The sequence below is a fragment of the Acartia tonsa genome, chromosome 15 (assembly GCF_053477335.1).
Source record: "Acartia tonsa isolate MP-2025a chromosome 15, ASM5347733v1, whole genome shotgun sequence".
NCBI lineage: Eukaryota > Metazoa > Arthropoda > Copepoda > Calanoida > Acartiidae > Acartia > Acartia tonsa.
This window is the reverse complement of record NC_137274.1, coordinates 19814549-19827216: the sequence shown is the minus strand read 5'-3', so window position 1 is coordinate 19827216 and position 12668 is coordinate 19814549. Positions and strand designations below refer to the sequence as shown.

General features: G+C 36.5%; 1 protein-coding gene and 1 long non-coding RNA gene across 3 annotated transcripts in view; one reads left to right on the top strand and one right to left on the bottom strand.

Moving 5' to 3' along the window:
* The window catches only part of LOC145307335 (uncharacterized), a 202674-nt gene that overhangs the window by 26990 nt on the left and 163016 nt on the right, over positions 1 to 12668 (top strand). The window lies entirely within an intron of this gene.
* LOC145307327 (transmembrane protein 62-like) overlaps positions 1 to 12668 on the bottom strand; it is a 39851-nt gene that overhangs the window by 27092 nt on the left and 91 nt on the right. Inside the window, exons 1-12 of one of the 2 annotated variants that reach the window (XM_080149705.1) lie at positions 12659 to 12668; positions 12176 to 12250; positions 11258 to 11325; positions 9866 to 9955; positions 8581 to 8649; positions 6505 to 6558; positions 5399 to 5497; positions 4639 to 4697; positions 4210 to 4252; positions 3517 to 3600; positions 3051 to 3141; positions 2443 to 2494 (exon numbers count right to left, since the gene is read on the bottom strand). The exon at positions 12659 to 12668 is cut by the window's right edge and continues 91 nt beyond it. In XM_080149705.1, coding sequence (XP_080005831.1) covers positions 2443 to 2494; positions 3051 to 3141; positions 3517 to 3600; positions 4210 to 4252; positions 4639 to 4697; positions 5399 to 5497; positions 6505 to 6558; positions 8581 to 8649; positions 9866 to 9955; positions 11258 to 11325; positions 12176 to 12250; positions 12659 to 12668 — 794 coding nt within the window. The remainder of the gene's footprint in view (positions 1 to 2442; positions 2495 to 3050; positions 3142 to 3516; positions 3601 to 4209; positions 4253 to 4638; positions 4698 to 5398; positions 5498 to 6504; positions 6559 to 8580; positions 8650 to 9865; positions 9956 to 11257; positions 11326 to 12175; positions 12251 to 12658) is intronic. The other variant, XM_080149706.1, reaches the window with a different exon arrangement.

The following is a 12668-nucleotide window of genomic DNA, read 5'->3' as shown; positions in this document are numbered from 1 at the left end:
TATGCATGGTATAAAGTTGTGGTACCATATCCCCTAGGATGTACAGGTTTACCTACCTATGCATGGTATAAAGTTGTGGAGCCATATCTCCCTAGGATGTGCAGGTTTACCTACCTATGCATGGTATAAAGTTGTGGTACCATATCCCCCCTAGGATGTACAGGTTTACCTACCTATGCATGGTATAAAGTTGTGGTACCATATCTCCTAGGATGTACAGGTTTACCTACCTATGCATGGTATAAAGTTGTGGTACCATATCCCCCAGAATGTACAGGTTTACCTACATATGCATGGTATAAAGTTGTGGTACCATATATCCATAGGATGTTCAGGTTTACCTACCTATGCATGGTATAAAGTTGTGGTACCATATCTCCATAGGATATTCAGGTTTACCTACCTATGCATGGTATAAAGTTGTGGTACCATATCTCCCTAGGATGTACAGGTTTACCTACCTATGCATGGTATAAAGTTGTGGTACCATATCTCCCTAGGGTGTACAGGTTTACCTACCTATGCATGGTATAAAGTTGTGGTACCATATCTCCATAGGATGTACAGGTTTACCTACCTATTCATGGTATAAAGTTGTGGTACCATATCTCCATAGGATGTACAGGTTTACCTACCTATGCATGGTATAAAGTTGTGGTACCATATCTCCCTAGGATGTACAGGTTTACCTACCTATGCATGGTATAAAGTTGTGGTACCATATCTCCCTAGGATGTACTGGTTTACCTACCTATGCATGGTATAAAGTTGTGGTGCCAAACCCCCTAGGATATTCAGGTTTACCTACCTATGCATGGTATAAAGTTGTGGTGTCAAATAGGGTTGGGCCGGATATCCGGCCGGATACCGGATATTGAAACTATCCGGCCGGATATCCGGCAATATAATCTTTTATATTTTACAACAAAAATCTCTGTTTTTTTTAAATCTTAAATGGCTGTAATTTTCTTATTATTGAAGATAGAAGAACAATTTTTTCTGAATATGTTTAACTTTATGTAAATTTTATATTAGAAATCTCAAAACATAAATTTTGGCGGTGGCAGCAGTACTTGGCAGCTGCCAGCCGCAAACCGACGGTTTGCAGGTAAACGGCAACGGATTTTATGAAATTGTAATATGTCATGAAGATATATAGAAAAGCCTAAGTTTAAAATTTGAAATCTTCAAGTAAAAATTTGCGGTCACAGGAACCGTTTAAAGATTTCTGGAGACCTGGAGGTTCAGGACTTGCAGGATTATACCTGGAACCTGAAATCAACTTGAACACCTATATTACATATGAGGATGTACGACTATAGGATATTTTAGTACTAGATAACATGAAATGCTTTGTTTAAGTAAAAAAATATTTTTACTTTTTACCTGAATGACCTTACCAGATTTGCTGGCATCCTGTGCCCGCCAGGAAGGAGGTATTAAAAAAATTTCAACTCTCAGTTATGTGTCATACCCATATTTCAAAAGTCACTTAGTTATAGCCCTTGACCTTTTATACACAGAAAATGGGATAGAAAAAAACAGAGGGGGGGGGGGGGGCAGGCATTCAACGCCACATCCCCGCCCATCCTCCAACCGTTAGGGGTTGATATTACAGATTGAGGGAAGTAATAGTTCATTAGATTTATTTGCTAAGAAGAAAGATCATTTAATACTTACTTAATTTTTAAGTTTTAATCTTAATTTTATCTTATTATACAAAGTAGTAAGCTTTTTTGTCTGTAGCGAAGGATCCCGCTAACCGCTGAACTGATATGTTCTCCTTTAAAGTGAAGCTTCTTATAGGTCCCAGGGTGGTTTTAGGCTGTTTCATTTTTATAAAAAAAGTCGTTGTAAGGTTTTAAATTATTTTTCTGCACTTTCATGTCCCTTCTAATATCCCTAGATACTAGGGACGCAACCGCTAGTATAATATAAAACACTAGTTTATGAAGAAATTTTTTTGCGGCTATAGTCCTCTTTGTGGCAACGACCCTTAAGGAGCGATTATTCGTATTTTCACAGTAGCTTTCCTCCTATTTCTAGCCCCTTGCAGGGGACTCTAACCTTGCGGGGCCAATTGCCTAACCCTGCGGGGCAATCACCTAACCAAATATAACCTAACCTAACCTAAAATAACCTATTAAAAGCAATTTTAAAAATACAACGAATCGCCCCTTAAGGTGCGTTGCCACAAAAGGGACTATATCCTTTTTTGATAATTTAATATGTAGTAATTTGGCCGGTTATCCGGCCAGATATCCGGTAATTTGGCCGGATAACCGGATATTTGCCGGATATCCGGCGTTGGCCGGATATCCGGCCGGTTACCGGATATCCGGTATTTGAAATCAGCCGGATATCCTGTATCCGGTATCCGGCCAAAAAAATATCCGGCCCAACCCTAGTGTCAAACCTCCTAGGATATTCAGGTTTACCTACCTATGCATGGTATAAAGTTGTGGTGCCAAACCCCCCAGATTGTGTAGATGACCTAAAAAAATAGATTAGAGACTTTCATCAAGATGTAAGGGGACTTTTTAAAATTAAAAATACTAAAATACAAATTAAAGAAATCCAGCAAGAAATACAATGATCTAAGTGCTGAAAGACTGCCACAAGTAGACCCAATACTCCAAATTTGAAGACATCAGCTTTAATAATAAAAAAAGTTGCAGGCATGTGCTAACGAAACTGGTTTTGATATTATAATTGTACATTTTTATATCCGTAGAAAACTGGATATAATACTAAACGATACATGATATTTCTAATCTAGCAAAAATCAATCGGTTTCGAGCCCGAGGCCATGTGTTTTTATTATCGTATCGTATTATAGACAACTTTCTGCGGATAGCATGCTTGAAACCGGTTCTAATCCAGCGGATATTGAACGGTTTAGAAGTACCTGAAAGATAGACCAGCAATCAATCGGTTTCGAGCCCGAGGCCATGTGTTTTTATTATCGTATCGTATTATAGACAACTTTCTGCGGATAGCATGCTTGAAACCGGTTCTAATCCAGCGGATATTGAACGGTTTAGAAGTACCTGAAAGATAGACCAGACCCCCATCCAGCAGGTGTTGAAATCCAGGGGGAGGAGATAGGATGCAAGAGGAGGGGAAATGGCCGAAGAAAATCTAAAATGGAGGGAAAAAATTAAAAACTTTGGGTACTTTTATCATACTAATTAAAAATGTTGGCTACTTTTTAGCGATGCCCCTACCAAAGATCATTGGAAAACCATTGTGCGTGGCCTATTAGGGATCTAAAGGGATAAAACAATGGCCAATAAATTTGATGTTTGTTCGAGTAAAGTCTTTATACATACATACACACACACACACACACACACATACACACGCACGCACACACACAAACGCCCACACATACACACACACACATACAGACACACACAAATACACACACACCCTCACACACACACAAACACACATACACGCACACACACACACACACACACACACACACACACACACACACACACACACACATACCTGTTTGTTCGCCTGTAACTCCTGCTTCTGTGTCAGTAGCCGAGTAAAGTCATCATCCTCCAAAATTCCCAGAAAATTGAACACCTCATACACGAGTTTATAATTCACTTTCATGTACAGACATCAAATCCGATTAATATCCGCTGGATTAGAACCTGTTCTTAGTCATACTATCCGCATAATGTCCGCGGAAAGCTGTCTATGATACGATGTGATAGAAATCACTGTAAACTCAGGAATCTAAAGGGATAAGACAATGACCGATAAATTGATGTACATCCCCAATGATGATACTCAAAATAACCACTTATGTAGATTTCAATTAGTGGTTGAAACGTTTGGACAATCAACTGAATGAACCAAATAAAAGTGCCCCAAGGTTGTTAAGCCATCAAATATGAAAACATTATTATAAGACTTTGGGGACTAGTGTAATAAACATCCCAATGTCCCCTCCCTAGGTATTCAGCCTTCTTACTGTTGTGTGAACTAATGCCTCGAGTTAGAAGCGCTGGAAAGTGTCATGTGTGACATCATAAAAATACGTCTAAATCCGTTTACAGGGGTTTTCCTGTTCCATTTCTCCCCTCATCCCTCCTGTTTTACGACGTATTTTTATGACGTCACACATGACACTTTCCTGCGCTTAACTTGGGTACTTCACTTTGGGTACTTTAATGAAAGTGAAAATGCCTTTTTAGGTCCAGTCTTCATTGTCGCGTCCAAAGCAAAAAAACTTTAAATAAGTTTAATCCATCATTTTATTATCATTATTTTCATAGCTAGTGGATTTGCCCCTTGAGGCATCTATGGGCCCTTGAGGTGGTGGTGGGGGGGGGGGTTAATTCGACCCATAACCTTATATTTTGTTTTAGTTTTAGTATTTTTTTTTTTGGGAGGGGGGAGGTGCTACCCTTCTCCATTCCCAGGGCCTAAAAATAAGAAAACGTTATTATAAAACTTTCTGGACTAGTGTAATGAACAGCAGCCCATTGTACCATCTCTCTCTAGTCTGTTAAATACTTTGGGTACTTATAAAGCCAATATAAAAACTTTGGGTACTTTTATCAAGCTAATATAAAAACTTTGGGTACTATGATGGTAGATGGACTATATGCCTGCCTGTAGTTGGTTCCATAATGCTCCATAGTGTAAGTGTAGGATGTTGGGTGCTCGGTTCCCTGTACAGATAAACATATGTGAAGGATATTTTCAATATCCAGCTGGATACCGGATATTGAAACTATCCAAATACCGGATACCCGGCTGACTTATAATGCCGGATATCCTGTTATACGGCCGGATTTCTGGTAATTTGCCGGATATTCGGCGTTTGCAAGATATCTGACCGGATACCGGATATCCTGCATAAGAAATCAGCTGGATATCCAGTATCCGGTATCCGGCCAAAAAAGTATCCAGGGCTGTATATTTAGACCCTACTTTCCATTTTACTTTTTTAAAAAGTTTTGGGGAGAGGTATTTTCCAGAAGCGATTTGGGACCCTCCCCCAAAATAGTTATGAACCTTCCTATAAAGACCTATGAGAAGCTACATTGTTAAGGAGAACCATATATCGGTTCAGCGGATAGAAATATACTTTGTTTAACAAAATGTTTGTACCAATCAAAATTCAATTTAAGTTCCACAGAGCCAACAAATAATAAATGTTATCATAAGACTTTAGGGACTAGTGTAACAAACAGCCCAATGTACCCTTCCTCCCTGGAGGCATAGAAATAGTGATTTTGATAAAAAAAGGGATCTTAAGAGATGAGACAATGGGTGATAAATTAATTAAAACCCAATTAGGTATGATAAAAAAAATTCATGCAGGTCAAAACAATGGGTGGAAAAGTTTGGACATTTGTGTATAAGATACCTTTGCTGAATAGGATCTGTGAAGATTATTTTCATGTTCCAAATGGTGGACATCAAAAGAATCGTGGTTACCACGAATATCCAAATACACAGTGCGCTTCTAAAATACAAAGAATCGTGGTTACCACGAATATCCAAATACACAGTGCGCTTCTAAAATACAAAGAAACGTCGTTACCACGAATATCCAAATACACAGTGCGCTTCTAAAATACAAAGAATCATGGTTACCAATTACACAGTATGCTCCTTAAATAAAGAATCCTGGTTACCAAATACACAGTATGCTCCTAAAATACAAAAAAAATCGTGGTTACCTCAATTATCCAAATACACAGTGCGCTTCTGGAACACAAAAAAATCGTGGTTACCACGAATATCCAAATACACAGAAATACAATAAAATACAAAAGAATCATGGTTACCACGAATATCCAAATACACAGAAATACACTGAAATACAAAAGAATCATGGTTACCACAAATATCTAAATACACAGAACGCTCTTAAAATATAAAGAATCGTGGTTACCACAAATATCCAAATACACAGTGCTCTCCTGAAATACAAAGAATCATAGTTACCACGAATATCAAAAAAACACAGTAAACTCCTTGAATGCATAATTCATTAGACAGTAAAGCACGACAAGATGGTCATAGATGCTAAGAGGCATATATATTATACTTTTAACAATACATGCAGCTACGCCACTAGAGGCCTCTGGGACACTTAAAAGTGTAGGAAGTCGACCCTCCACTTTCATATATAGTTTTATAATAGTAAAAAGTAAAATCTCCCCCACTCTTTTTTTAAGGGGAGGATTATACCTTCCAAGGACCTATGAAAATCTACAATGTAAAAGAGAACTGGATCAATTCCCCAATTAGCGAGATCCTTGAAAAAAAAACTAGAAAAGTATGAGGGAAGTTGGTAAACATGAATAAAATAAAGAGATCTTAAATTTTTTTCTCCATTTTTTCCCTCCTTTGGAAAAAAAACTATTTAGGGGGGGGAGTGAAATATTTTTGCTGATAGGGAAAAAAATGAATCTTTTGAAGAATATACAAGAATATACACCCCTGAGCAACTATTCCTTTTCTTACCGTAACATTATACTTGTGAAGTAATTGTGCATAGGTTTGCCATTCATCCTCAACCTAAATTAAATGTAAACAAAGATCAGCTGATTGTAAAGCATGGTGTATGATTGCTGCTAAAATATTTCAGAACTTAAAATGTCGTCTTGTGTTGAATACTTATTTCTTCATCCTATTATAAACAGATTTCCATGGGTATAAAAATGTACAATTATAAGATTAAAACAATTTTTTTTTAACCCAGAGATGCCAAGGCATGAGACATAAAAAATGGTTTGATCTTATGAACATACATTTTTATATTCTTAGAAAACTGGATATAATACAATGCTGGACATAATTTTTCAGTATGGCTAATAACAGGTTATCATCCACTGGATATTAAAGGAATCATGCAAGAAATAACATGCTTTAACTGCTAGAAGATAACTGAAACAAATAGAATCAATACCCCAAATTTGATGCCTTCAGCTTCAATAACAAAAAATTTCTAGGCATTTCAAAATTACATTTTATTTACAATGAAAATTTTGAAAAATTTCCATTGCTTATAAAAGAAATTAAAATATTAAATTACGTCGCCTAGTCGAAAAATTAAAACCTTAACTTTGTCAGAAATTTAGATTGCCGGTAACTGATTACTTTTACAATAAAAACACCACTTTTCATAGTCAAAATCTCTGAAAAAAATTAGGTTTAATATGAGTTTGTAAGTGTAAAATCATAGCGGAAACAAATGAAACTAAATTAAGCTCAGCTGTGATTGGTCATTGAGCTGATTCAGCTTTCTGATTGGCTGGAAATACTACAGTACTCTCGGTGCGATGTAAGTTAAATTTAATTTTTTCTAATGATTTTGAGTTGCCAATTACTCTTCTGTAGATTACATGAAATAGAGAGGACAATGGGCTAGTCCCCAAACTTTTATAATAACATTTTTTTATTTGTTGGCTTAACAACTTTGGGGACTTAAGTGAATTTTGGTGGGTTGGTAACCTACATTTATGACAAAAATAAACTTATAATTTTGTTTCTAGGATACGTAGTTTAATTTCAAAGTTTTTAACATTAGCATTGAAAATCTTACAAAATTTTCATTGTACATAAAATGCCATGCCAACAACTTTTTTGTTATTAAAGCTGAAGGCTTCAAATTTGGGGTATTAGATCTACTTGTGGCAGTCTTTCAGCAGTTAAAGTGTGGTATTTCTTGCAGGGGTTCTTTAATCAGTTTCAAAAGAATACAAGAAAGGATTTTCCAAAAAGTTGTGTGTAACTGTTCCTTCAAATGTGCTAATTAAGTCAAACTGTTCTTAATTTTTACCAATGAAATGTATATATATGAGATGGTCCATAATCAAGAACATTTTGACTTAACAAGCGCATTTGCCTACAACCCAACTTTACAGAATTACGGGAGAAAATAAAATGATCCTCTAAATGAAAGAATTTGGATCAGGTGTAAGTTCATGGTATTTCCAAAAATCTAGAGAGAGTGTGAGAGAGAGTGTGTGTGTGAGAGAGAGAGAGAGAGAGAGAGAGAAGGAGAGAGAGAGGAGAGAGAGAGGAGAGAGATAGATAGAGAGGAGAGAGAGAGAGAAGAAAGAGAGAGATAGAGAGGAGAGAGAGAAGAAAAAATAGATAGATAGAGAGGAGAGAGAGAGAAGAAAGAGAGAGATAGATAGAGAGGAGAGAGAGAGAGAAGAAAGAGAGAGATAGATAGAGAGGAGAGAGAGAGAGAGAGAGAGAGAGAGAGAGAGAGAGAGAGAGAGAGAGAGAGAGAAGAAAGAGAGAGAGAGAGAGGAGAGAGCGATAGAGAGGAGAGAGAGAGAGAAGGAGAGAAGAAGGAGAGAAGAGAGAGAGAAAGAGAGAGAGAAAGAGAGAAGAAAGAGAGAAGAAAGAGAGAAGAAAGAGAGAAGAAAGAGAGAGATAGATAGAGAGGAGGAGGAGGAGAGAGAGAGAGAGAGAGAGAGAGAGAGAGACATACAGACATAAAGATAGACAGATATAAAGACAGACAGACATAAAGACAGACAGACAAACATAAAGACAGACATACATAATCCACAAAAAAAAGATAACCTGGAAAGAATTAACTCCATCAAAATCTTTGGCATCTGTCAAGTCTCCTGAAGCTAGTACAACCGCAGGCTGAACACAACAAAATATATAAAAATAGCCCAAAAACCTGCTTAAAAGCAGTCCGCCCGTCATTGATGCTTTATAGCTAATTATGCTCCTTAATGATAGGAATGTTGACAAGAAGTTTCATTATTATATCTTTAGTAGCAGCCGAGAAAATCACATTTCCTCCATAGCGTTTCTGATGGACAGACATAGTGAATTTTAGAGTAGCTTTCTAAATTTACTAAATACTTTGGGGTACAAATAGTACCTATCCCCCATAATTTTTGAATACAAGTCTGGATACTGAATTGTCAAGTACTTGATAATCAGTACTACCCTTATCCCAAGCTCCTCTGCGGAGAGCGTAATCTATTATGTTAACATAATTTGGGACACCTGCCATACTCAGCGAGGGTGAGGTAATAATGAGGAGCTTTTCTGACATAGAGGATCAAGTCACAGTGTGCTTAAACGCAGGGATCTAAAGGGATGAGACAATGGCCATTAAATTGATGTATATCACCAATGATGATTCACAAAATAACCGCTTCTGTAGATTAAGATTAGTGGTTGAAACGTTTGAACACTCAACTTAACAAATCAACCGATCACAATTCACTAAAGTCCCCAAAGATGTTAAGTCAACAAACAATAAAACGTTATTATAAAACTTGGGGGGCTAGTGCAATGAACAGCCCATTGTCCCCTTTCTCTACACAAAATTACCCATTCTGTAGATTGAGATTAGTGGTTAAAAAACGTTTGAACACTCAACTTGATGAATCAGCCAATCAAAAGTCCCCAAAGTTGTTAAGTCAACGAATAAGAAAAGGTGAAATAAACAGCCCATTGTCCCCTCTCTCTCTGGCTTGAACGTGTAGCTTATACTGGCCATAGAGCCTATACAGAAGTGTCTCAACTAACCCTATGAAAACTTAGGTCCAAACACTAAGAAACTATAGCTAATCAATCAATCAATCTTTTTCCAGAGAGAGGGGACAATTGGCTGTTTATTACACTACTCCCAAAAGTTTTGTAATTACGTTTTCTTATTCGTTGACTTAACAACTTTTGGGACTTATAGTAAACTCTAATTGGTTGCATTATTAAGTTGAGTGTCCAAACGTTTCAACAATTAATTTTAATCTACAAAAGGGATGATATTATGTATCTTGATTAGGGATGTACATCAATTTATCGGCCATTGTCTTATCCCTTTAGATCCCTGCTATCCACTGACCTGTATTTTATCTAAAGTTGTGGAGAAGAATTGTTCTAAACTTGGAGCTATGTCCAGATGTACATACTTGGATATATGGAGGTCAGTAACCTGAAAAATAGATTAATTTTAAGCATGACCAACAGACAGAGGGATAAAATAATGTATAGAGTAGATGCATATACATAATAGGAATCTTCACTAAAATTTTCAGCTGTCTATCTTCAATTTCAGCCAAGAAACACATTTACCCCATTGCGTTACGGACGGACATATGGACATAGTAAAACTTGGAGCTATGTCCAGATGTACATACTTGGATATATGGAGGTCTGTTACCTGCGGTAGAAAAATGTTCTCCATATCGTTGGAATTGTCATAAACTCTAGTTTTTGTAAATATAAATACCATTTTTGTGCTATTTGTAGTTTAGGAGTTACATTGATAAAGGTGAGAAAGTCAGATGTACGGTATGTATATGGAGGTCTGTAACCTGTGGGGAAAATTAGAGTAATTAAAATAAATAAAATAATGTATAGAGTAGATGCACATATATAATAGGAATATTAACTAAAATTTTCAGCTGTCTATCTTCAATTTCAGCCAAGAAACACATTTACACCATTGCGTTACGGATGGACATATGGACACAGTAAAACTTGGAGCTATGTCCAGATGTACATAATTGGATATATGGAGGTCTGTAACCTGCAATGGAAAAATGTTGTCCATATCTTTAGAATCGTCATAAACTCTAGTTTTGGTAAATATAAGTATCATTTTTGTGCTATTTATAGTTTAGGAGCTATGTTGATAAAGGTGAGAAAGTCAGATGTACGGTACGTCATTTTTGTGCTATTTGTAGTTTAGGAGTTACGTTGATTAGATGAGAAAGGTTGAAAAGTTTTAAGTCAGATGTACGGTAATATGTAGTTCTGTAACCTGCGGGGAAAAACAATCCTTATTAGAAAGTGTCTATTTGTCTGTCTGTTTGAACCAAAGGATCTCGCTAACTGCTGAACTGATATGGTTTTCCTTTACAGGGTAGCTTCTCATAGGTCCTGGGTAGGTTTATAACTATTTTGGGGGAGGGTACCACCACCCTCACAAAAGAAATCATCCATAGAAAAGAAAATTACAAGGACATACATACATTTATAGGTCTGGATTATAGAGATGCTTCAAATACAACATTATACCTACCTAATTACAGGAATCATTATTCCAAAAATGAGATTAATAAGATAATTACCTAGTTAGGTAAGTATATTATTTTAGAATTTTCTTTTTGGAAAAATAAACTATTTAAAACGTATCTATTGACTTTCTGTTAATGATTTTAGAATTGCTACGATTTTTAATTCATACCTAACTCTCACAGGAATTATCATGCTAAGGTTATAATCTCTATACCTGAATGAACCAAAATATATCCTGAGAATTCCACTCAAGTTCCCTGGCGGACCAATCATTCCTCAACTCTGCACACAAACAAAATTAGTGGTGGAAACGTTTGGACACTCAACCAATAGAAATAGGATAAAATTACCCAAAGTTGTTAGTTAATGAAAAAGAAAATGCTATATAAAACTTTGGGGACTAGTGTAATTAAGAGCACAATGTCCCCTCCCTCCCTAGTTAGTACAGTTATTACAGGGGACTAAAGGGATAAGACAATGGCTGATTTATTATTGTACATCCCCAGTGATGATACACAAAATAAACACTTCTGTAGATTACAATTTGTGGTTGAAACGTTTGGACACTCAACTTAATGAATCAACCAATCAAAAATCAATAGGTAATAGGCCCAAACGATGTTAAGCCAACAAATATGGAAAACTATACCTAGGTATTATAAAACTTTGGGTACTAGTGTAATAAACAGTCAAATGATATCCCATCCCTTCCTGACTTTAGATAGGGTCGGACAAGATATCCGGATATTTTCAATGTCCAACCGGATACCAGATATTAAAACAATCCGGATACCGGATATCCGGCTGATTTTTAATGCCAGATATCTGGTAATTTGTCGGGTATCCGACACAAAAAAAATCAGCCAGATTTCCGGAATTTGATACCCGGCCGAATATCCGGTAATTTGTCGGATATCCGTCACTAGAAACCAGCCGGATTTCCAGTATTCGGTATCCGTCTGGATATCCGGTATTTTTTCGGATATCCGACAGTAAAAATCAGCCGTATTTCCGGTATTTGGTATCCGGCCGGATATCCGATTATTTATCAATTATCTGGCACTAGAAATCAGCCGGATAACCGGTACCTATTCGGCCAAAAAGTATCTGGCCCAACCCTAGTACTACTTACCTAATTTAGGGATGGTAATGGGTAGCACAGCATATTTATACACAAACAAGGACAGGAGAACAACAAAGAATCCCTGATATTAAATTTAAATATTATCATAAAAGTTGTAGAATGTCTGTCTGTCTGTACTGAAAGATATTGGCAACCGCTGAACCAATTTGGCCTTCTTATCATGGATCCCCAATAATAATAACCAAATAACCTCTTCTGTAGATAAGAAGGGGGTGGTTGAAACATTTGAACACTCAACTTAATTAACTAACCAATCAAAATACAATGGAAGTCCCCAAAGTTGTTGAGCCAATGAATAAGAAAAAGTTATACAGTGTAATACACAGCCCATTGTCCCTCTCTCTATGCCTTCTTTTATAGGGAAGCTTATTATAATTTGTGTCCGCAAAAGAAATCTAAATTAATATAAAAAATGCATGATGTCTATAATACGATGCGAAAAATAACAATTCTTTATGATAATATTTTCCTTTAATATTGT